The 25,580-nt window shown below is 45.2% G+C and overlaps 1 protein-coding gene across 3 annotated transcripts; it reads left to right on the forward strand.

Moving 5' to 3' along the window:
• The first annotated feature begins 470 nt into the window (after positions 1-470).
• On the forward strand, positions 471-25,437 carry LOC139305355 (SLIT-ROBO Rho GTPase-activating protein 1-like). 3 transcript variants are annotated; one of them, XM_070929327.1, is made up of 24 exons: positions 471-537; positions 7,964-8,159; positions 8,247-8,301; positions 8,397-8,504; positions 11,679-11,741; positions 12,334-12,531; positions 13,280-13,408; positions 13,661-13,882; positions 14,131-14,232; positions 15,751-15,948; positions 16,146-16,230; positions 16,316-16,343; positions 16,765-16,798; positions 17,060-17,120; positions 17,464-17,541; positions 17,625-17,759; positions 18,523-18,628; positions 19,508-19,732; positions 20,539-20,618; positions 20,961-21,147; positions 21,185-21,202; positions 22,292-22,423; positions 24,358-24,685; positions 24,985-25,437. In XM_070929327.1, the coding sequence occupies exons 1-24, from the start codon at positions 471-473 to the stop codon at positions 25,435-25,437; spliced, it is 3,288 nt and encodes a 1,095-aa protein (XP_070785428.1). The 3 variants fall into 3 exon arrangements, with proteins under 3 accessions (XP_070785428.1, XP_070785429.1, XP_070785427.1); XM_070929328.1 differs by lacking the exon at positions 21,185-21,202 and having other exon boundaries at positions 20,961-21,145; positions 22,323-22,423; XM_070929326.1 differs by lacking the exon at positions 21,185-21,202 and having other exon boundaries at positions 20,961-21,141; positions 22,292-22,432.
• The last annotated feature ends 143 nt before the right edge of the window (positions 25,438-25,580 follow it).

Consider the following 25,580-nt stretch of genomic DNA (forward strand, 5'->3'; position numbering starts at 1 on the left):
TTCTGCAGCTTTTTATTCTTCTGTTTCATCAGCAGGAGGCTCCTGCGGGTCCTCGCGGCGGCGGTCACGAGTGGGTAATTTCTGTCTGAGTGTGCGAGATTTTTCACGCGCGTGCCCCCCCCCTCCTCTTCCTCCTCCTCTTCCTCCTCCTCCTCCTGCCCCTCAGCGTGGAGGTGCGGGGCCACTACTGGCTGTGTTGTTGCGGCACTGGATGGATCTAACTCGCGTGTGTGCGGGTGAAGCCTCGGGCGGTGCACGCGGAGGGAAATAAAAGGGATTTTTCTGTGTTTGTGTTTCTCTTCTCACCTGCTGGTCCTCAGCTGCTGGTCCTCAGCTGCTGGTCGTCGCTGGTCCTCAGCTGCTGGTCCTCAGCTGCTGGTCGTCGCTGGTCTTCAGCTGCTGGTCCTCAGCTGCTGGTCGTCGCTGGTCCTCAGCTGCTGGTCCTCACCTGCTGGTCGTCAGCTGTCGACATGTCAAACTCCAACAAAAGCAAGAAGGACAAAGAAATCCTCGCAGAGTACGAGAGCCAAGTGAAAGGTAAGACTTCATTTTAATGTTCTGTTTCAACATCAACACCCCCCCGCAGCCCGTGCTCGCAGTCACACCCACCTTGTCTCACCTATGCACGCTCACACACACACACACACACACACACACACACACACACACACACACACCTGTCTGCCAGCATGTTCACCACTCATGCCAACGCACTGTATTGAGCCCTGTGCAGAGTGTATGGGGGCTGACACCTCACCATGAGACGTCAGGATTTCTGGGTTCATCCTGAGTGCTGCATGGCGCCTGAGGGGGGAGGAGGATGGGTTATATGTGTGTGTGTGTGTGTGTGTGTGTGGAGGGGGGGGGGGGGCTGTATCTATTCTGCAGAGCCCCTTGATCTCTGATGTGTGTGTGTGTGAGCAGGTGGGTTTTACACTCAGACCTGAGGCGAGTGTGTCCTCGTCTCTGTCCGTCTGGGAGTCTTTCTATTGGTATTCCTCTGAGGCTGTGACTGCAGCAGTGTGTGTGTGTGTGTGTGTGTGTGTGGGGGGGGGTCTCCATAGATTACCTGATGGCATGATGCTAAACTGGGGCCATGTTTTAGGTGATGTTGCTGACAAACTCAGCCCTGAAATAGTGGTTGCCATGACCGTGGGACAACCCCCTCTCCTCCTCCTCCTCCTCCTCCTCCTCCTCCTCCTGGTCCTCCTGGTCCTCCTCCTCCTCTTCTTCCTCCCTCCTTCTGGCGCCATGGTTACCATCATCCCTGCTACGTTGGGGCGGTGACGGACGAGTCAAATGACCTTTTAGTAAAACTACAACAGGCTGCCTCATTTTCTGAGCCGGGGGGGTGATGAGATATCCGTGAAGCCGCCTCGTTGTGCGCCTCCTTACCTCTTCACCTGCCGTAGAGGCTCAAGTGGAGCCACAGTTCAAAATGTCCGACCTTTACTGGTGCGACACCTCATTCGGACACCTGCAAATACCGCTGGAGACAGCCAGGGCACCACCTTCCTCCTTCAGCCTCCGAGTCTCTCTCTGACGAGATGTATTCATCTCCTTCTCTCTCTCCCCTCTCCACATGGCTCCTCACACTTCCACATTGTCACCTACGCCCACACCATCACCACCAGCTCCACCATCAGCCATCACTTTCAGCGTCTGAAACCAACCGCTCTCGCTTTTTCACCTAAATCCACGGCGTCTCCTCCGAGTATGAGGAGGAGGAAATGTGTGTTTACTACAGCAGATTACCTTTTTTTTCTCTTGAGTTCAAATCATCAAAATCAAAGCTGCTTCATTCACAAGTCATTTCTTTCCTCTCCCTCCTCTCTTTCCTTGCTTCCTTGCTTCCTTCCTTCCTTCCTTCCTCCCTTCCTTCCTGTTCTCCTTCGTCGCCCCCCTGCTGTGCTCTTTCTGTGTGACATACCGTTTTCCTGAACACAAACACACACTTGCACACAATGAATGGAGAGTTTGAGTGATTACAGCCCCCGTGTGTGTGTGTGTGTGTGTGTGTGTGTGTGTGTGTGTCTTGTGTATACACACTCATCCCTGTTTGTGTGTGTGGCCCTTGCTCTGGCGCCCTGCCAAAACACACTCGGGGATGCCCTGCATTGAAATGACCGCTCAGTTAAAAGCCCCCGCTCCTTCGCCGCCCGGCCCTCTCTGCGTCCTGTCGCCTCCTGCCGAGAGCCGAGCATATAGATCTGCGTTGTAACTATGTGCTCTCCAAGTCTGCCTCCCTGCTCTGCCTCCTGATTGGTCCGTGCAGGAGGTGGTGTGTAATGTATACACAGGAGGTGGCCGCGGCTCTCTCGCGAGGGGGTGGGGTCTACTTGCTGAGGTGAGTTGAGCGGAAAGGTAGCAGGGAGATTATGCACAGTGCTGACGATACATATTCGTGTGCTCGATGGTGCACTGAGCGTGCTCCTGATATTTGGAGCGTCACCTCGCCAGCGTGAGACCCCCCCCTGTGTCTGCATGAGATGACGATCGTCTTAATGAGAAAATGCAAATGAAGGAAAGAGGAAAGAAAAGAGCTCTGTGGGGTGTGTGTGGGGGGGGGGGGGGGCAGACGAGGCAGAGAGGAAGTGTTTCCTGCTGCATGCGGCGGCTGCAGCTCTTGTTTTTGCCTGCGTCTGCATGCAGGTGATTAGTGACCTCACATCTGCACACCTGCACGATGAAGGAGATGAAGATAATGAAGTGACTCTTCATCGAGCAAAATGTTCTGGAGGGCCGAATCAAAGGCCCCGATCAGAGAGAGTGTGTGTGTGTGTGTGTGTGTGTGATCGAGTGGCACTCTGCCCCCGTGTCCTTGGACCTGGTCGTCATGGTAACGGCCACCTCGGGAAGACGGCGTGAGCTTCCTGTTCCTGTGACATCACACACACACACAGATAAACCCTTTTGATCCTAGTCTGAAGTGAAGAGTCCCTCCAACCAGTCTGAGAACAGATGATGCAACTAACCATTATTTGCATTATCAATTAAGTTGACAATTAACTCTCTCGACTTAATTGATGAACGGTCTGTAAGATGTGAAGACTCCCCGAGCCCGAGGTGACGTCCTCAGATACCTTCAGACCAACAAGTCTTCACATTCACAGAAACTGACGTTTTCAGTGTTTTGAATAATTATTTGACTCGATTATCAGAATTGTTGCCAGTTAATTTTCTCTTTAGTCGCTCAGTTTCTTGTTGAAGTTGACTTGCAGTTTAAGATATCGGATTCCGTCATCTTGTCCGTCTCAACTGTCAACTTTCAAAACTGATTTTTACACTAAAGATACAACAAGATAGTTTGTAAACCTGCGACGTCTGCTTCATATTTTTATTTGCTTCCCTGTTCAGTTATTTGAGTTTTTTAAAATTATTTTTATTTTAAATTCACAGCTGAATTTGTTTTTTTGCTCTGTTTGTGCAGAAACTGATGATTAAAATGGACGTCTGTAGTTGAATCATCTGGACAGTCCATAGCTGCATGTCTGTAGGTCTTTTCTTGCACAAAGTCTTAGAAATATGGAGTTTCAGTCATGTTTTTGGCCATCATCACTCAGCCCTAACTACTGTGGCAAGTTTAACTTGAGATTAAATCTTAGATACGTGGATGATCGGATGATGAGCTGACACAGCGATAACTTTGGTGAAGTCGGTCGTTGTCGAGAGTTTCTAGATGTTCAAAGAGAATGCAGTTCAAATCATTTCACTGCCGGAGCTCCGACGCTCAAAGAGGACAGTCTAGACGCCCGTCGTCTCCGGGTGCTGGTCACATCGAGGTTTTTGGCATCGTATTCGTGTTTCTTTCTGCTTTAAATGTTGTGTTGTTTTTATCTCAACACGTTACAGCCTTTTCGGGATCTGTTCCAGCTTTTATAAGTGGCCTCAGACCAGAGCTGCGTGCACACAATCTCACTAATGTGGAGTCACGGAGGTGATTGAAATGAGTCTCGTTTAACTTTGTCCAGGACTCCGTAGTGAAGATGTGACTGATTTAAGCCGGCGTTGATGGTGTTTAGAGTGGCAAGTGTAAAAGATTTCTGTTTGTGTGAAAATGTCACTCTGAACAAAGAAAATTAACGTTTAACCTTGAAATTGATGACTGTGCATCATCCTCCTCATCGGTTTCATGCTTTGACCTTCGATGGTGCGTGACCGTCCCGCCGGCACGAGCAACAAAACGTCCTCTGTGGAGCTTTCAGATCGGATCAGTCCAGAGATTTCACGAGACAAATTCTTTCTGCTCGGTACATTGTCTGCAGACTTCTCCCCGTGTCGGTGTGTTGCCACATTGTGCTGTGCTGACTGTAGCTCCTCTGATCAAAGAGGGGGAGTCTTGTCTTTGGGGGTGTTACGAGGACACGCGAGGAGGTTTCTAAGAAGAAGCGTTTCAGACATCAAAAGGTAAAGAGCGGCGGATATCCTCCTTTCACGTTCAGTTGACTGAGATCCAAGCCGAAGGAGTTTCATTGATACAATCTCGCCTCCTCAGTTGAATCCTAAATCTTTTCTCTCACACACTCGGCTGCTGCAGCTAACGCTTTTCTTCATTATCGGTTCAACACACAGTTCATCTGATTATTTTCTTGATTTATTGTTTGGCTGAAAATAGTGGAAAAATGCAAATCATAATAATAAAGGTCGGATCTTCAAATTGTTTCTGTCCGACTAAGAGTCCAAAACCCAGATACTCAGACACGAAGTAAAGCAGAAGTCCCTCACACCGGAGAGACCAGCAGCTCTGAGGTTGTACTGAAGACGCTAACGTCTCCACCGCAGACTGTATATAAAGATGGCCGACGCGTCTCCACCGCAGACTGTATATAAAGATGGCCGACGCGTCTCCACCGCAGACTGTATATAAACACGTCTCCTCTTCCTCCCATTGTACAGAAAGCGGCTGCTGCCATCTTGCCAGCTGGTGACATCATTTGGAGCCCGGGTCTGCACAGTGGGGATCGGGACCCGACCCAATCACAAGCTCACCAGTCAAACACGGATGTCAATCATGACGTTTCACGCCGTTTTTATAGCATCAAATAACTAATTACAATCAAACTTATCAGAAAAACAAACACTTGAACAAACATCAGCGTGATAAGAACTACCTGAAACGTGAACTTTGATTTTTTTAGTTTGGCCCACGTCCCATCCGCTAACATGGAGGGGGCGGGGCTTATGACCTATACTGCAGCCAGCCACCAGGGGGCGATCGAGCTGTCATGTCCATCTTTATTAACAGTCTATCGTCAGCATGCTAACATGCTCACGATGACAATGCTAACGTGCTCATGTTGAGCAGGTGCAATGTTTACCATGTTAGCATGCTAACATTTGCTAATTAGCATTAAACACAAAGTACAGGTGAAGCTGATGGGAATGTCATTAGTTTTGCAGATATTTCATAAATCAAAGTGTTGGACAAATTGACAGTTTGACCTGCTGGTGGCGCTGGAGGGAAAGTCAGAGGATCTCAAGTTATTACAACGCCTCCTGAGGGGAACACGAGTCTGTACAAACGTCCAAAGCAATCCATCTGATAGTTGCTGAAATATTTCTGTGTGGAGTCTCAGGAGCAGCTCTGCCTCTGACAGACATGTAAAGCGGCTCACGTCAGTTTGTAGGCAGTGAAGTTACGTTCACAACGTTTGATGTTCAGTCTGGAGTCTCTGTGGAAAGTGCTTCACCAGCGTGTTTGTTTTACTCCACAAATTAAAATACATCACCTTCGGGAATATTTGGTGTTTAGTTATTATATATTGACTTTTGGGATCACAACAGTCATTCTCTATCTGATAATTTGATGTGATAAGTTTAACATACAGCAGCTGTTTCTCCTCAAACATTGTACCAATGAAAATGTGTATATAAAGAGGTCTGCTTTCTATAAGAAGTATAGTAAATAATACTCAGTATTAAAGCAAGTAAAACACTAAACTCCAATGAGATTCTGGTGGATGAGGAACCCCTGAAACCCTCGCTGCACAGTAGCACATGGTGGAGATGCTGATCTGTGGCAAAAGACGACTTCTGTTTGCAGCTTCTCAATTTAAAACATGTAAAACAGCCAATGACGAAGCTTTTTGTAACCAGGTGTTAAGTGTAACCACTGGGTACAAGATATAGTACGACTAAATGTCCCGATATCTGAATGCAAGAGCCAGGCTAGCTGTTTCCCACTATTTCCAGTCTTTATGCTATGCTAAGCTAAGCTAAGCTAACCGGCTGCTGGCTGTTGTGTTGAACTGTCCCTTTAACCATAAGACAGCATAAAGCATCAGTAGTGTTGCCATGGTTACTTGCAGCCCAACAGAGGCTCGACACCAATTTAGAGGAGTGATTAAACAGCTGACCACTGGGACGCCTCAGACCATATTTGGGATGTCCCCTTTGGCCAACCAGCCAATCAGAAACAAGTATTTTCCCCGCCCAGAGTAAAATGTGTTACAGCCATCAGGGACTCAGAGCGGCAAAGCAGACATTCATTTATATGAAAGTGTTGCAGCTGAACACACACACACACACACACACGAGAGCAACATGAAATGGCAGCCATTTTAAATTAGTAAGCTAACAGCAGCAAAGCCAGAATCAATATACACACACAAACACGTACAGTAATAGAGAGAGAGGGTTTCATAGACTTGTGGGGACCAAAGGCCAAGGCAGTTGTTCTATAGAGATCTATGAAGCATGTCAAACTGTGTGTGTGTGTGTGTGTGTGTGTGTGTGTGTGTCGATGCGGCAGATTCGAGCTCTTGTCTTCACCTTCCTCATCACATGGTTCACACACAGTGTGTGGTTGCCAAGACAACAGGTAGTGGAGTGGATAGGGTCCCCCAGGGATCGGTGTGTCTGTGTGTGTCTGTGTGTCTGTGTGTGTGTGTGTGTGTGTGTGTGTCTGTGTGTCTGTGTCTGTGTGTGTGTGTGTCTGTGTGTCTGTGTGTGTGTGTGTGTGTGAGAGAGAGAGAGGTGGGGTTATCATTGTGTATTCTGTACCCGCTCTCTCCCTCCTGCTGCAGATAGATCGAGCTCTGAAACAGCACGACCAGTGAAGCGTGCAGCCAGGCATTACCATGCTGACTGTAGACTGACGGGGGGGGGGGGGGGGGGTGCGTGTGTGTGTGTGCGTTTTCTAATGCGGTCAGAGGATGTCGTCCAAGGTGACTCCTCTGAGAATAATGGACAGTCTTCATCAGTAATTATAAGGGATTAAAGAGACAGAGAGTGAAGAGGAGGAAGAGGAGGAGTGGAGCTGAACAATTAGCCGATTTAATTCAATCAGTCGATCGACAGAAAATTCATCAAGTTATTGTCATTTATCAAGCAAACATGCTCAGATATGTCGAATGTCTTTCGGTTTTGGACTGTTTGAAGACATCACTTTGGACATTTGTCCCATTTTATGATAAATGAATAGACTTTCATGTGTCTCTGGTTAGATCTGTCCGTCTCTCTGTCTGTCCACCACTTTGGTCCAGACTGAAATATCTCCACGTGAAATGTAGTGCAGCACTTTTCCTCTAGCGCCACCATGAGGTTGAAGGTCCACTGGCCGAGGAGCGTCAAATAGAAATTGGTTTATTTACATTTTAAGCATTATTGCTGCATATTTGCTCCAAGCGTTTAGTTTCTAATGTTGATAAAAAATCAGTAGTGTGACGTTCCTCTAGAAGCGTCGTGTTTCTCAGCACAAAGTCAAAGACCCAGTCGCCACCAAATTACCAACAACTCGCTTTGCGCTGCTTCATTTGAATGAACCTCCCACCTGTTTGTTCCTCCCCTCCCACCTGTGCACCATGCACCGGGAAAAGACAGGAAAAGCTCATTTCAATGTCAGGAAAATCCCAAACAGTCGGAGCGCTGCTCGAAAGAAAGATTTTATTTCAGTTATTTTGCTGCAATGAAAAAAACAATTGCCAAAGTGTTTATTTGTGTGTGTGTGTGTGTGTGTGTGTAGATGTGCGGGCCCAGTTGGTGGAACAGCAGCGATGTCTGGAGCAGCAGACAGAGATGCGAGTCCAGCTGCTTCAGGACCTGCAGGACTTCTTCAGGAAGAAGGCCGAGATCGAGACAGAATATTCCAGAAACCTGGAGAAGCTCGCGGAGAGGTTCATGGCCAAAACACGCAGCACGAAAGACCATCAGCAATACAAGTAGGACTGTGATCTTCCTCACATCAGAGTAAGTGGAGGTGTGACTGGCAGAACGTTGTTTCAAGGATCTCTCTTTCTCTCTTGCAGAAAGGACCAGAACCTTCTCTCTCCAGTCAACTGCTGGTACTTGCTGTTAAACCAGGTCGGTTGCTTCTGTGTGTTTGTGTGTTTGCTTGAGAGACTTTCATGATAGGAAACATGAAAACATCAGAGATATTCCTCCACTCTCTTGTCCAGGTGAGGAGGGAGAGTAAGGACCACGCCACCCTCAGTGACCTCTACCTGAACAACGTCATCAGCCGCCTCACACACATCAGCGAGGACTCCGCCCGCCTGCTGAAGAGGGTGAGCTCATCTATCTTCGTCCTCTGAGCCACAAAAAACTATTCATCAACTATTCTTTGATGCACGGTCCCGCGGCCCCAAATACTCACTAGAACACTAATTATGGATTCATCCGCCGCTGAAAATAGCCCCCAACAAATGCACTATTTCCTCCTGAAACTAAATGTTTGTGTCTTTAAAGATGTACGTCTTCAGCAGGAACCAATGGGCTGTGAGCTGAGAGCCACAGACAGGACGTACCAAGTAAAACATTGTTGTTGTTTTTTTTGCACGACAACAAAACAATATTATCAACTTTTAAGTCCTATAACACTGTCTAAACCTGTCACCTCCCCACAAGGCAAGTCGACCACCAACAGTTCAGTCAGAGATTGGGGTGTGTTGTGCTAGAGGTGGCTAATGTAGCCTGAACAGAACAATGAAGGTGATAGGACACACACACACACACTTATATATATATATATGTATATATATATATATAACACTGTCTGCAGCAGTTACTGTCGGGATAGAAAAGCCTCTGACGCAGCACATCATGGGACCTCGGTAATAATCTGTAGTTAAGATGGTGTTTTATTGTCTCTTTAAACTGTAACTGTCCCGTCTGTGTCTGGCTCTAAATCTGTCGCAGTCACCAGTGATGGTTCGTGAAGTCGAGCATGTACTCTGACTACACTGCGCCTAAATCTCATAAATCCTGCAATTCTCTGCGCGTGAGTTCATTCATTAATTGCAAAGCTGCTGCAGAGATTCATCACAGGTCAGAGGGGAGAGGATGTTTTCAGCAGGACTGAAGGTATCAAGTAGTAGTAGCACACTATAAGAATACTTCATTACAAGTAAAAGTCCTGCTTTCAAAATATGAAGTGAAAGTATTGAAGTATTATCAGCAAAAAGAGTACTTAAATACCAGCAGTATAAGAAGTATTCTAATCATTTACTTCAGTATTAGCAACAAAGTGTAAAAGTACTCATGAGGCAGAGTGGCTACTGTCAGTGTTGTACTATTATATTATTGATGTATTAATATGTGAGCTGTACTTTAATGTACTGCATATACTTTTGGTAGTTAAGTCTGTAACAATGGATCATATTTTATAAACTGATCATGTGTTTTATTTGTGAAATCTTCATTTGAAAAGTAACTACAGCTCTGAAATAAATGAAGAATGAGAATATTTCTCTCTGAAATGTAGTGAAGTATAAAGAAGCATACACTGGAAATATGTACTTAAGTGCAGTACTTGAGTAAATGTAGTTTCCTCTCCACCTCTGGGAGTTTTCCTCTGCGCTTGTTATGTTTTCCGTTCGGCTTCTTTAAGTTGATTCTAATGAAAAGTAAAGTCAGCGCTCCCCTGAGGTCTGCCGGGCGGCCTCCGAGTTTAACAAATTAAACGCACGCACACACACACACACACACACACACACACACACACACACACACACACACACACACACACACACACACGACCGCCTCCAACTTTAGCTCGCCGTGTTCATTATTAATCTCTCTTCCGGCTCGTCTTTTATTCATGCTGACTAAAGTGCAGCGGCTGCCGGCAGCTACAACCAGTAAGACCTCCGTCACGTCACCGCGTCCTCTCCAAAGACTCTGTTCTGAAGAGGGACGCTGGGAAGAGACAGACGGCTCAGTGGCCATGACAACGCCGACAGCCCCGTGGCCATGGCGACGGGCCCAGCTGATCTTTTCTCAGCGGGCGCTATGGGAACGAGATTCATCCATCCTGGGATTCCACGGTCATTTAGCATAATGTAATATTAATGCGGCGCCGCGCTGCCACATAACTCCTTCCCCAAACTGGAGGCGCTGTTTAATGCATGAGACAGAAAGTGAGGCAGCGGAGCTCGGCGTGTTTCATTTATGAATTAGTTTGTGTGTGTGTGTGTGTGTGTGTGTGTGTGTGTGTGTGTGTGTGTGTGTGTGTGGTCAGATCCTTTTGTTTATGTGGTGCTGTGCAGTCTGACTGAAGAGGAGCTCAGATCCTTAACTTAAAGTGGCTTCAATCAATATCAAATCAAAACAGCGTGGAAGGTGTCTCCCGTAGTATTCAGATCCTCTACATAACTAAAAGTACTAATACCACACACTGAAACAGTTCACGGACCTTCTGGTGACTCTCGGCTCCTGGTCTATCTGTCCTGGTTCGCTCTCGGCTCCTGGTCTATCTGTCCTGGTTCGCTCTGGGCTCCTGGTCTATCTGTCCTGGTTCGCTCTCGGCTCCTGGTCTATCTGTCCTGGTTCTCTCTCGGCTCCTGTTCTATCTGTCCTGGTTCACTCTGGGCTCCTGGTCTATCTGTCCTGGTTCGCTCTGGGCTCCTGGTCTATCTGTCCTGGTTCTCTCTCGGCTCCTGTTCTATCTGTCCTGGTTCACTCTGGGCTCCTGGTCTATCTGTCCTGGTTCGCTCTGGGCTCCTGGTCTACCTGTCCTGGTTCGCTCTGGGCTCCTGGTCTATCTGTCCTGGTTCGCTCTCGGCTCTCGTAGCGTCGTGTTCAGAGACAAAGCTATAAGAAGTCAGCGTACACGACAGCAGACAGACTCAGTCAGAGACCAGCTGGTGAACATAGTGGAGCATTTAGCAGCTGAAGATGCAGATATTTCCCTCAGGAGCTGCTTAACTGTTTTCTAACAAGTTGGCCGCATCAACTTAAAGGTGCCCTGAGGAGGTTTTGACCTTTAGTGGCACCATGGGGCTGTCCACTGTGAGAAGAGCAGCAATAAACCAACAAAGGCAGTAAAGAAGAGGGCTAGCAAGTAAACATGTAAACAAAGCTGGATTTAAAAATGCTTATAAAGTCCGATTTTCAAATGTTGTATGATGAAGGAAATGTTTTTGGTTTTGGTGAATAAAACTGAATGAGAAAACTTCACAGGTCCCCTTTTAAAAGAAGATGATATGTCAGTGTTGTGTGCACAGCTTGTTTCGTGCTGTTATTACAGTTCCAATTAGTAAAAGTGCCAGTACATTAATATGAAATTACTCCAGTAAAAGTCCTGCAATCAGGATCCGACTTCAGTCGCATAAAATGGAAATAATCAAGTACCTCAAAATTGTACTGAAGTACATTATCTGAGTGACTTTCCCCCTCTGCTGACACACTGTGTGTATTTACTTCATGCTGATGGTATTTTCCTCTCTGTCCTCCTCTGTTAGAGTAAGGAGATCATCTTCCAGCTTCAGGAAGACCTCATGAAGCTTCTGAACGAGCTTTACACCGTAAGTGGAACAAACTGTGTTCGTCTGTGGACGCGGTGGCGGACTGAGTCTGAAAGGAGGATGTCAGCAGGTCTTTGAAAAGTCTTCAAATGTCTTAAAATCTATTTTACACCAAGAAGAAGGAAGTAAAACTACAGTTTAGTACGAGTTAGGTTATCATGCTAACATATGTTAAACGCTCTAGAAAAGACAAAGCATCAACTGAAAGGTTGCAGTATCCTTAAAGTACTTTTTCTTTGTACAGAATGAAGTAGGAACTGTAACAACGCAAGGGCCAAGGAAAAGTCACAGAAGCATATTTATATCGTGTCCATTTTAAAGGCAAAGTTGAGACGAACGTCTGTCCAACGTTATTTTTCAGGTCTGCAAAGAGCATTTTCCGTTTCCGTATTTTTGTCTGTCAGATGTCAAGGTTTGTTTGAAGTCAGAGTGCCGGCCTTAAAAGCTTCTCGTCCAAACGCTGGAGATCAGATTAGAGCGAACCTGATAACCTTGAGGGATAAACAGCTCCGGCTGCTGTGTAATGTTGTTTTCCAGTTTTTGTGGTCCATTTGGTTCACAGGCTGTGTTGTTATGGGCTGCTGTTACCTAGGTGATGAAGACATATCACATGTACCACGTGGAGACGATCAGCGCGGAGACCAAGCTGCGGGAGGCGGAGCGTCAGGAGGGACGCGTTAAGGGCGTGTCGGGGACGGGCGGAGGGGTGGAGCCTGTGTTCGGCCTGCGGATAGAAGAGCGCCACCAGAGACGCAACGCCGCCCGCAAGATGGAGAAGATGAGAGAGAAGGTACGGAGAGCATCTCACTTCCCTTAACTGCATCCTGTTTTCTCTCAAGTCTTTGTCCTTCACACCGAGGAACGTCCTCTCCCTTCAGGTGACAGTTGGGGAGACAAAAATACTGCTGAGATGGATTTGAGTCAAACATCGCACTCCTTCTCAGAGTCATAACTCAGTCAAATCTTCACACACAGACATGAAACACATTGATATCATTCAGTGTGACTTACACTTCCCAGGGATGTCATTATCTCTGATGTCCGTCAAGAATAAACGCTTGGAAATCATAGAAAAAAGGTGCTTCAGAACTTGCCTGAGAATCAGCACATTTTTAAGTTTTCTTCAGTATCACAGTGATCCAGTGATATATGTCTGTAAGTCCATGGGTACACTGCAAACAGGAAGTGCTAATAGCCAATTCGGCATACTTTTAATGGTGCCAATCTGCAGAAATGTAAACAAATGTAGGCAAAAAAAAAAAGCAGGGCTTTCATTTTTTCTTAAAATCACCACACTTTCCCCTCTTATTCTAAATCTTATTTTTTATATTAGTGTTGGGTTATTTACCCAAACCCAGACGGTTATTATCTACTCTGCTCTACTCGTCACTGTTTGTTACTGATTGTTAGTAATATTTGTATCTTTGCAGGTTTGAATGTCACATCGTTTTGCACAACTAACAATGATTTTGTGAGTCTGGCTACACACAATCTGACCAACATTTCCCTCTTCTCATGTCTGTTTCTTCCTTCATTAGAGGAAGGCAAAGTACTCAGAGAACAAACTGAAGACTCTTAAAGCCAGGAATGAGTATCTGTTGACTCTGGAGGCCACCAACGCCTCTGTGTTTAAATACTACATCCACGACCTGCCCGATATCATAGACGTGAGTATACATTTGTGGCACAAACTATCGGTTCATCATTCATCTATTCATGTGCACTGCAGTGACATCTGGACTCATTGTTGTAGCAGAGAAATTGGATGTTTTTATTTAATAGAGTTGCTTGCGAAGAAGTAAAAGTCACATTGCATTTCATTAAGAAACATCCAATCACAGAACTTTCTGTCACGTGCGCGCTAACTGTGAAACTGCAGTTTAAATTAATTCACTTTTAAACCCCCCCTTTTGTCTCAGTGCTGTGACCTAGGGTACCACTCCAGTCTGAGCCGGGCTCTGAGGACCTACCTATCAGCCGAACTGAGCCTTGAAGCCTCCAGGAGGGCGGGTCTGGAGGTGCTGGAGGGGGCCGTGGAGGGCCTGGACCCCGCCCGCGACAGGCAGCGTCTGCTGGGACTCTACCCGACTGCCTTCTGCCCCCCACAACGCTTTGGATTCCAGGCCCACATGGGAGACGCAGTCAGTATATCGTAATATGAACCAGATGTTTCCAACTAGAGCCCCTCAGCTTTATTAGAAACCAGTTTTCCACTTTTTATATATATGTGTTTTCTGTATTTTGGTCCCAGAAATGCTCAGATAGTTAATAGAAAGTCATGAAATGGGCACTGATGAGAATCCTGACACATAAACTTCACTAGAATTAAATCTGGCCGGTGATTTTCTGATTGTCCTGTTGTTGTTGTTGTTGTTCCACTTCCTGTCAGGTGACCCAGATCGGCTCCCAGCCGCAGGTCCAGGCTGAGCTCAGCCTCCGCCTCACACAGCTCCAGACCCGCCTGGCGTCTCTGAAGATAGAGAACGAAGAGGTCAGACACACAAACTAAAATGATGGTCAACATTTACTACAATTTACACACATCCAGTATAACATAAACATTTATAGAATATACAGACATAAAGAAAAGATGCATACAAATATAGTTTTTCAAAATAATTGACCGTTCACTTAACTCCTCCCCTGAACAGACATTGTCCAATCATAGCTTAGCAGCTGTAACTGGTCAAGCTTTGCACTAACCAATCAGTAGCAAGGGAGGGATTAACATTACTCAAAGTCATCTAACCTTTTCTCGTCATATTTGTGGCCGTTTCTCCTTTTTTAATCCTGCCTACAAAGCTCTGGTTAGTGCGGTTGTTTCCCAATGAGCTCGATAACAGATGCATTTGAGTCGCGTTCGAGACGTGGGCTGCGAGTCAGAGGTCTGGAATCAGGCCTGCGCTACAAGAAAAGTCACCAGATTCGTTTGGATTTATCCCCCTGGAGCTCATTAATGTCTGAACCAAGCTTCCTGGCAATTAGTCCAATATTTGTAGAGACGTTTCACTCTGTTGAACCAACACGTGACTGATTACTAATTCTAATCTTTCTCTGACAGTTACAAACTTTGCACAAAGTTATGGTAATGTATGCTGTTCTAATGGGGTGATAATGTAGCAGCTGTAGCCTCTAAAAATAAACCATGTGAGGGCGACTCGGTGCTGCAGTCTGCCGCGTCCTCGCTGTTGTTGTGGAGCAGACTGGAGTGTTGCGTGCACAGAGGGCAGCTGTTAACTCACCCTGAAGGGCATAAAAATGCTGAAGGAGTCTGGATTAATGAGCTGCATCTGCCCGTCTCAGCAGCTCCCAAACACACACACACACACAGGCACGAACACACCCTGATTATCACACACAAATAAAAACACTTTTACAGCCATTATCCTCGCTGTAAATACAAACACACTTTGCATATGTTGTATGCATAAACAGAGCAGTTGTGCTTGAACACACACTTCATCAAACGTTTTGGAAAATGAAACTATAACAATTACAAATTCATGACTGGTGATCCACGAAGCCGTGCGCATTAATGACACTTATTTAGGTGTTCAGTCGAGTGCTCATGAGCCTGAGTTCAGTCTCGTTTTAAGGTGTGAAATAGATTCACATGCAGCTCATGTTTATCAAGTGTCTCAGAGCAGGAAAGCAGTCCTGGCTGGCTGACGTTGTGCTGTATTTTGTGGAGTAAAAGCCTCTCACTCCAGCAGCATAGTCAGCTTTTCTTTTACCCATCGGTACACTCAGCATGTCGCAAACTCTCGCAACTCGTGAAAATATGAAATGTATGTTACATAAAAGAAAGAAAATAGTGTGAAAATATAAATACAATCCATCCAATTACGATTTGGAGGGGATATATATGTATATATATGATATTCTAGACATTTACCGGTGTTTTGCATCGGTGTGTTGACCAGAAGACGTTCCCATCTGGTTTTTATGTCACTAAATCTTCAGCTCTTCCGTTCAGGTGGGAACTCTCCTTTCTCCTGTCCCCCTGCAGGTGAAGAAGACCTGGGGTGCGACTCTGACCACCCTGCAGGACATGACGGTGCTGGACGACTACGACGTGTCCCAGAGCTTCACCCACAGCCCGTCCTCCGAGTCGGTCAAGTCCAGCGTGTCGGACGGCTACTTGAACAAACCGAGTCTGGCCAAGAGACGGGCCAACCAGCAGGAGACGGAGCTCTTCTACTTCACTGTGAGAGAACAGCAGAGCGTAACGTTACACAGCCAGCCAGGCTCACTGCTGGGTGTGGTCACAAGTGTTGCACCTGTAACCACACCCACCAGTGATGTCACAGGGTCCTGGAGTACACCTGTGCATCACGGCAGCACTGGAGGTCATTGAAGACGAGATTTACAGGAAGTATTTGTGTTTTATTTTTCAATCCTCAGAAGTTCCGCGAGTATCTGGAGGGGAGTAATCTCATTTCCAAACTCCAGGCCAAACATGACATACTGAAGAAGGCCTTAGCAGAAGGTAAGACAAACCGAACCTGCCTCTCACCCGTCTTCCGTCTTATATTTTATAATACAGACGGTAATCAGTTTTTTTTTTCTTACAGGGTATAAAGCTGAACTGCTGACTACCAGGTATTATTTCATGTCGCAGTGCATATTTTCTCTTCACGTTAATAATAAGTGTTACTTCCCTTCCCACCACTTGAGTTTGAGCTCTGTGAAACTGAGACACCTCTCTCTCTCTCCCTCTCTCTCTCCCTCTCTCTCTCTCCCTCTCTCTCTCTCTCTCTCTCTCTCTCTCTCCCTCTCTCTCCCTCTCTCTCTCCCTCTCTCTCTCTCTCTCTCTCTCTCTCTCTCTCCCTCTCTCTCTCTCCCTCTCTCTCTCTCTCTCTCTCTCTCTCCCTCTCTCTCCCTCTCTCTCTCCCTCTCTCTCCCTCTCTCTCCCTCTCTCTCTCTCCCCCCCTTCTCTCTCTCCCTCTCTCTCCCTCTCTCTCTCTCTCTCTCCCCCCCTTCTCTCTCTCCCTCTCTCTCTCCCTCTCTCTCCTCCTTACAGTCGTGGGCGGAAGAACTCCCATAGCAAGCACCAGGTAGAGTTTCACTTCTGCCAGGCTTCAGGTTGTTTCTCTGCGTGTTTGTAGCTGATCATTTCCACTGGGGGTGGGGGTACATGTCCCCCCTCACTTCTCAAAATCCTGTTTTTGACAAATGATTGTCTGTAGCAGTCTGACTAAAGAAACCTGACAAGAATCAGAACCAGGAGTCGATAATCAATCAATAAGCAGAATCAGAATGAATAAAGTATAAATAATAAACAACCCTAATTGTGTACTTGATGACTTTGTTTATAGGATTCAACCAAAGCCATACCTTTGCTTGTGGAGAGCTGCATCCGCTACATCAACCTACATGGTGAGTTTCAACATTCAGGCTCGACTGGTACGCTGCTCTTAAAAAGCATTTCATTTAGTTTCCTCAAATAATAGGCCTCCGAAGGTATTAAAAGCCATACATTTAATTTACAAAAGTCTTAAATATTATCTCCTGATTGGATTCTGTGTGGTTTAAAAAGGTCTTAAACCTGTTGAACCCTGCAGAAACCCTGAAAACCTTGTGACTAGTAAAAAATAAATACATGTTGAACTTAACTGGTGCATCCTGACATCGGACTGGAATCTGTCCACTAACTGATGGTAGGCTAACAATGCTAACATTTAACTACAGACAGACAGAAACACCCCTCTGTTCCCAACAGGTCTTCAGCATCAAGGCATATTCCGGGTGTCAGGATCTCAGGTGGAGGTCAACGACATCAAGAACTCCTTCGAGAGAGGTGAGAAGGTCACCTGAAGGTCACATGACGGACAGCTTCAGGTGTATAAGAGTGTGGTTGGAGTCGTTCTGTCTGTCTTCCAGGTAATGACCCGCTGATTGACGAGGAGAGCAACCACGACATTAACTCCGTGGCTGGAGTGTTGAAGCTCTACTTCAGGGGTCTGGAGAACCCGCTGTTTCCCAAGGAAAGGTTTAATGACCTCATCTCCTGCGTCCGTAAGTACCGCTGTTGTACTTTAATAGGGTCGTGTCTGTTTTAGATTCAGTGTGACTTACACTTCCCGAGGATATCATTGTCTCAGTTGTGCATCGCAAATAAACGTCCATAAATCCACTTTGGCATCATAGAAAAAAGACGCCTCAGAACTTGCCTGAGAATTATCATGTTTTTAAGTTTTCTTCAGTATCAAAGTAAGTCAGTGATGGTTGTCTGTACATTAATGAGTACATTGCAAACAGGAACTGCTAATAGCTAATTCGGCATACTTTTAATGGCGCCAATTTGCAGAAATGTTAATAAATATATATAAAACAGAGCTTTTACGGGGTCTCTATGGGGGGAGCTCCAATTTTCCCGGAATAGATAAATTGCATGGCCAGTATATCAAACTGTTTGTAATGTAATGTTATGTGTTGATGTGAAAAATGAATATCTTGGGATATGTTATTAAAGGTTATTGCAGCTTTTAAATTCTCAAATATTGATATTGGTATTGGCCTAATAAATAAATGAAAAGTTGCGAGAAATCACCTCATCACTTGCCGTAGCACTCTCGTTTCCCTTTTTCTGAATCTCTGTCTTCAGCCCACGCACTCACTTTCCTTCTGAGTTTCTTTGTCTTTGTTTCTCTTTAGTGTCTCTTTGTCTTTCTGAAACTCATCCCCTCCACAGCAGATATGGAGCTGTGTAGTGTTGCAGGCACCTCCCCATGTCTCAGGGGCTGAAGATGGCTGCTCTGATGTGTGTTTCTTGCTGCAGGAATCGAGAACATGTACGAGAGAGCGCAGTGCATCCGTAAGATCCTGCTGGGTGTCCCGAGGGCGACGCTGGTGGTGATGCGTTACCTGTTCGCCTTCCTCAACCAGTAAGAATCCACTTCACACAAAACCAGGCCCTTACAGTTGATGATAATCGCCCATTTTTTTCTATTTGCCCAGAGTTGTTGCCCTCATCCTACATGGTTTTAAAGCTGAGGATAAACCTCTCTTGTAGTGAAGGGCACTTAATGCATGTAGAGATGATAAAGCAGAGCTCATTTCATCCCTGCAGCCGCTCAAATAAATATAGAGTGAGAGAGCAGGGAGGGGTGGAGAGGAGGGGAGCGAGGTGTGATGTGCAGGTGTGATGTACCAGCTGAATGTATCGGTGTGTTTATTAGCAGGTCCATGAAGTGCATTCAGTGTCAGTGTTATTAAACCAGGAGCTTCACTGTCAAGGAGAGTGAAAATATTTCTATTTGCGTCACAAGTTTAGTGTATGCAGCATTTAAACATCAGTACTTCATTAAGACGCACATTTTTAATCAATAATTTGATTTCCAAACGCAAATTAGACCATTACATTATGAGCCAGGCAGCCTCTGTTCAGCTCGCCTCAGCTGTGTTTCTCTCCGCCACTGACAATGAAAACTACTGTGTAAGAGAGGTAGTCACAGAATGGAAATACTTTGAATGGCTGAAAAAAATAAATAGTAAAATGGGATTTGATTTTATGAAAATCTTATTAGAGGATTATAACTTTAATGAAGGGACGAATAGATTATTATTGGATGTTCTCCTAAGAGAGCCGAATCAAAATGTTCTCTAAATGTATCCACATTTTGAGAGGTTACAGATAATGATCAGCTGGGTAGAAACAACCAGGTGTAAACATATGAACCCAAACTGGGATTAAAAAAAATGCTTTTTATAGTGCAATATTTCCAAATGTTTCAGCGCTCTCGTACGGTTTCCCTCTCCCACAGCCTTTCCCAGTACAGCGATGAGAACATGATGGATGCTGGGAACTTGGCCATTGTATTCGGCCCCACCCTCCTGCCCACACCGGACACGTTGGACCAGGTGGCCTGTCAGGCGCACGTGAATGAGGTCATCAAAACGGTCATCCTGAACCACGACAACATCTTCCCGGATACCAAGGAGCTGCCCGGGCCGGTTTATGAGAAGTGTATGACTGGAGACCAGTACTGGTGAGGTTCACAGATCAGCATGTAAAACCTTTCATTCATATTCAGTTATTTCATTAGTCACTAATCATATTCGTCTAATTATCATATCCTAATGTTATTACTATTCTTCTGTGTAACCTGTTTCCCACTTTCCATCCAGATTAACCTCCTGAACCCTGATTTCTCTCCTGAAACACACACTGGTATCATTCAGTGTGACTTACACTTCCAGGTCATATCATTATCTCATAAACTTCCAGAAATCTGCTCAGAAATCATAGAAAAAACATGCTTCAGAACTTGCCTGAGAATCGTCACGTTTTTAAATTGTCTTCCGTATCAAAGTAATCCAGTGACAGTTGTCTGAACATCCATGGGTACACTGCAAACAGGAACTGCTAACAGCGAATTCAGCGTACTTTTAATGGCGCCAATTAGCCAAAATGTCAAAAAATACAGGCTTCACACTTACACTTCCTGTTTACATCCCCCACAGCATTATGGGACAGTGTCAGAACCCCAGCTATAGAGGTGTATGTTTGAATAAAACAGTTTTTCCTGTGGCTATGGTAATAAACCAGTCTGTGTAGAAAGCCCCTCTCCGTTAGTCCGACACTGTGCACAGTTTGCGTTGTGCTCCTCTTTTCCTATCGCAAACTAAACTCTTGACATTCTGCTGTAGCTGTTTTGTTACATAAACGTCCTCAGACTCCGATCAGCAGCCTCGTCTCCATCTGTGCATGCGTCCTCCTCCCTTTGTTCCCATGTTGAATGGACAGTGTGTCTATCTGCTTCACTGCCTGACAGCGCTCCCCTTCTTCCCGCAGCGAGAGTCCGTTCAGCGAGCCGGGGGCGTTGGAGGAGGCCGAGCCCGACGGCGGCACCGAGACCCAGACCAGCGACGAGGGTACGCATGACCCCTGACCTTCACACAATCGCCCACACTCCCATCCCTCTGTGTCCTGGTGGAGAGGGGTTGCTACGGCAACAGCAGCCATAGAGATCTCCCCTCCACGCTCCCTCCCTTCTCCACACCCCACCCGCCCTTCCTCCTCCCTCATCTCTCTATCTGAATTAAGCCCTTAACGTTTTTCAATGCTCTGTTCTGATTGGTCGAGCCGCGGGAGGAACAAAGCCTCAGAGACAGCTGATTGACAAGTTCAGGTTCACCTCTATTTCCACGTCTGGCTCTTATCTTCATCTCCCCCCCTCCCCCCCCTCCTCCTTCCTCTCTCTGTGTCTCTGGCAGAGGGTGAGGGTGTGGAGGCGGTGGCGAGGTTTGACTACGTGGGCCGGTCGGGCCGCGAGCTCTCCTTCAAGAAGGGAGCGTCCCTGCAGCTCTTCCAGCGAGCGTCACATGACTGGTGGGAGGGGCGGCACAACGGCAACCACGGCCTGGTGCCTCACCAGTACATCGTGGTGAAGGACAGGCGAGTGCAAATACACCTTTCATTTATACGTTTTCATTTGGAGATCATTTCCTTTTAGATGGTAGATTAAAGTGTAGGTTTTGTGACATTCTGCCTTTTTCTTACTGTCGATAAATCCCATGAAAAATCAAAAAAACCAATATATTTTCTGTGACTCCGCTGTTATCAACAATATATATACACATAAAAACACATCTTTACATGTCGCACACTGAGTAGATGTATAACCGAAGATACTTGCTACATTTTTGTAATTATCTATATCCAATTATCTTACATATAATATACAACTAGTACTATGATAAAAAGATATTGAACTGGAATTTAAAAAAGCTTGACTAACTTATCCTTTAATTTTAGCTGGTTTTCAGTGGGTTCACTATCATATTTATTTTATAAAGCAGTTAGTCAAGCTTTTTTTTAATTCCAGTTCTACAATTTTTTGTTTGGGTTGGTGCTTCATAATCCTGTAAGATATACGATACGATACACGTATTATAAGATAATTAGATATAGATGATTACAAACATTTAGCAAGTATTTGTTTGCGACAGGCATCATCTAAATTGATCTGATGTCTTTTTACAAATAATCACAAAATGAAAGCATTTCATGTTTAAATGTATTTTATTCATTTTTATTATCTACATATTTAAATAAATGTTTTTCTACCTAGTTTTTGGCTTACGTTAAGTTTTTCCAATTAGAACCTTAAAGTAAGGTGCAAACTGTACAAACTGTAGTTCTTAAACTCAAACTGAAGTCTAGAATAATAAAATAATGTTAATATATAAACACTTTTTTGTGTATACTACACAGTGTGTGTAAAATGTAAAGATTTTGACGATGCAGCTCAACAGATTTCAAGCTTTAAAAGGAACCTTTTATTATCAAAAGCAAACAGCCGTACTTAACTTCCTGTTAACGTAAGTGGCCCATTTGATTGGTTGACAAGCTGCAGTGATGGATTTGGGTGGATTCGCTGCACACTGGATTGCACACCTTGTTGATTAACAGATTTATTGGCCTGAGGGAGTCTCTAACCACATGCCATTGATCCGTTAATTGATGATTGGTGTGTTCTGTTAGCTCAGCTCTCCTGTTTCCACAGTGATTTGTCCTGATTGAGAGTGTGTCTCGGTGTCTTTAGGGCCGACGTCATGTCCGATACCCTCAGCCAGAAAGCCGACAGCGACGGAGGAAGCAGCAGCACCGACGACAAGAGGTCCAGGAGCGAACTGAGCTCCCCCACCGACATCAGACCGCCAGAGACCTACAACAGGTCTGTCATGTAAGACAGCTTCCATAATCACGGGAGGAGAAGGGATTCTTGAAGCCACCATGAATGTTAAACTCATTTTCCAGCTTTTTCTCTCACCTCTAAAAATACCCGTGAATTTCATCAGGCTGTTATCTCCGCTGTTTCTCATGTGACTCATTTCCCCGTCTGCAGACGCGAAACCCCGTTCACTTTCATTCACAGTCATTCCGAACAATACACGTCTGGCCAAATGCAGAAAAATACATCTTTTTATATCTGACGTTATTAGATTGTTAATGCTGATGCATCAGTGTTTTACTGTTGTAGCTGCTCGAGGTGGAGCTAGTTTAACTATTTAACTACTATATACTTTTAGCTGCTTTATATACAGTTAGCTAGTTTTAACTGCTTTATATTCCATTAGCAGTTAGCTAGTTTTAGCTGCTTTATATACAGTTAGCTAGTTTAACTGCTTTATATTCCATTAGCAGTTAGCTAGTTGTAACTGCTTTATATACAGTTAGCTAGTTTAACTGCTTTATATTCCATTAGCAGTTAGCTAGTTTTAGCTGCTTTATATACAGTTAGCTAGTTTAACTGATTTATATTCCATTAGCAGTTAGCTAGTTTTAGCTGCTTTATATACAGTTGGCTAGTTTTAGCTGCTTTATATTCCATTAGCAGTTAGCTAGTTGTAACTGCTTTATATACAGTTAGCTAGTTTAACTGCTTTAGATTCCATTAGCAGTTAGCTACTTTTAGCTGCTTTATATACAGTTAGCTAGTTTAACTGCTTTATATTCCATTAGCAGTTAGCTAGTTTTAACTGCTTTATATACAGTTAGCTAGTTTCAACTGCTTTATATACAGTTAGCTAGTTTAACTACTTTATATACAGTAAGCTATTTTAACTGCTTTATATACAGTTAGCTAGTTTAAACTACTTTATATACAGTTAGCTAGTTTAACTACTTTATATACAGTAAGCTATTTTAACTGCTTTATATACAGTTAGCTAGTTTAAACTGCTTATACAGTTAGCTAGTTTAACTACTTTATATACAGTAAGCTAGTTTAACTGCTTTATATACAGTAAGCTATTTTACCTACTTTATATACAGTTAGCTAGTTTAAACTACTTTATATACAGTTAGCTAGTTTAACTACTTTATATACAGTAAGCTATTTTAACTGCTTTATATACAGTTAGCTAGTTTAAACTGCTTATACAGTTAGCTAGTTTAACTACTTTATATACAGTAAGCTATTTTAACTACTTTATATACAGTTAGCTAGTTTAAACTACTTTATATACAGTTAGCTAGTTTAACTACTTTATATACAGTTAGCTAGTTTAAACTACTTTATATACAGTTAGCTAGTTTAACTGCTTTATATTCCATTAGCAGTTAGCTAGTTTTAACTGCTTTATATACAGTTAGCTAGTTTAAACTACTTCATATACAGTTAGCTAGTTTAAACTACTTTATATACAGTTAGCTAGTTTAAACTACTTTATATACAGTTAGCTAGTTTAACTGCTTTATATTCCCTTAGCAGTTAGCTAGTTTTAACTGCTTTATATACAGTTAGCTAGTTTAAACTACTTTATATACAGTTAGCTAGTGTACTGGGGGCTTACTGAAGGGTCATTTGGCTGGGCGTGGACCAGCCCGGGCATGTGCATCATGGTCTGGAGTCCCCTGGTTTAGTTCCTTTTCTGTGTGATCATATGTGTAGTGTCTATTTCAAAATAAAGAGTGAAGGCAGTTTGTTTAAGCTAACAGCTGAACCCATTATACATGGAGACATTCATCAGCATTCATCATGTAATGATATAATAATAAAATGCTCCTGTTGTATGTTAGCAAGAAGTGCCAAACATTCACCACAGCTGGATCATTTCTGAGTGACTGTTAGCCTGAGCTAACAGTGTTTGTACTTCCTGTTGAAAGTCACAGGAGGAAGCGAACCGACGGTTTGTTCCGCCGCCCCCTCGGCCGCTCTAACGACCACTGCCACGGGAACGGGGGGGTGATGGAGCGAAGCTCCCCACCGGTGACGGGTCACTTCAGTCCCAGAGAGCTGCTGCTGGGGCGGGGTCACGGCTTGACCCCGCCCCTCGATAGCCCGGAGCGTCGCCGTCGCTCCGCCGCTGCCGTGACCATGACGGTGAGCCGACATGATTCGCTGAGGAGGCCTGAGGACACGCCCATCCGGCGCTCGAGCAGCGGGCAGCACGGCTTCAGCTCCAGAGCGCTGGACCCCGACATGCTGGCACAGGTACACACACACACACACACACACACACACACACACACACACACACAGTTATTTCACTTCAATAAACAGCATGAATTAAAGCTGCATTAAAATATATTTAGTGGATTCAAACGATGTGAGTCTCATTGAGAACGATCAGTAACTCTGCAGCTGTAAAATGGCTTCAAATAGTTTTTTACCGACCAACAATCCAAATCCCAAAATATTCCGTTTATAGTATTAAGGAGCAAATCAGTATTTTTCTAATAAGAAATGTATCAAATAACAATGTAAGAAACTCTCTTCGTGGCCCCCTGCAGGACATCGAGGAGACGGTGACGGTGGCTCTGGGGGAGTTGAGGCAGCTGGAGCGGCAGGGCTGCCGGCCGGCTCCTGACGTGGTGCTGGACACTCTGGAGCAGGTGAAGAACGGCCCCGTCACCACCTGCTCCTCCGAGTCTCCCAGCCCCCACAGCACCCCCAGCACCCCGGGCACACCAGGAACCCCCGGTACTCCTGGGACCCCCGGCACCCCTGGCACCCCGAGCCCTCTCAGTCCTCTGAGTCCCATCAGTCCGCTCCCCGGACCTCCGCCTGGACCTCCCAGACCGGCCAACCCTTCCCCAGACACCCTGGGCTCCTTCAAGCCTGTGGCAGCTGCCCGCATCGGGGCTCCGCTGCGGCCCCCCGCCCTTAGGCCCAAACCTATAGTCCCACCGAAGAGCAGCACCCCGCCTCTGCCCCCACCGCTGGACAAATCCTGCACCATGTGAGCCAAACCAGGCCGATAAAAGGCCAAATCAGGCCTACCCGGGCCAAAACTGGGCCAGAAGAGGAGATCAGGGTACTGCTTAATGTTTATAATCAACATGAGGGTAGAAACGGTAGGAAAGAGAAAAAGGGTTTTAATGTAGTA

Source organism: Enoplosus armatus, chromosome 22, assembly GCF_043641665.1.
Source record: "Enoplosus armatus isolate fEnoArm2 chromosome 22, fEnoArm2.hap1, whole genome shotgun sequence".
NCBI lineage: Eukaryota > Metazoa > Chordata > Actinopteri > Centrarchiformes > Enoplosidae > Enoplosus > Enoplosus armatus.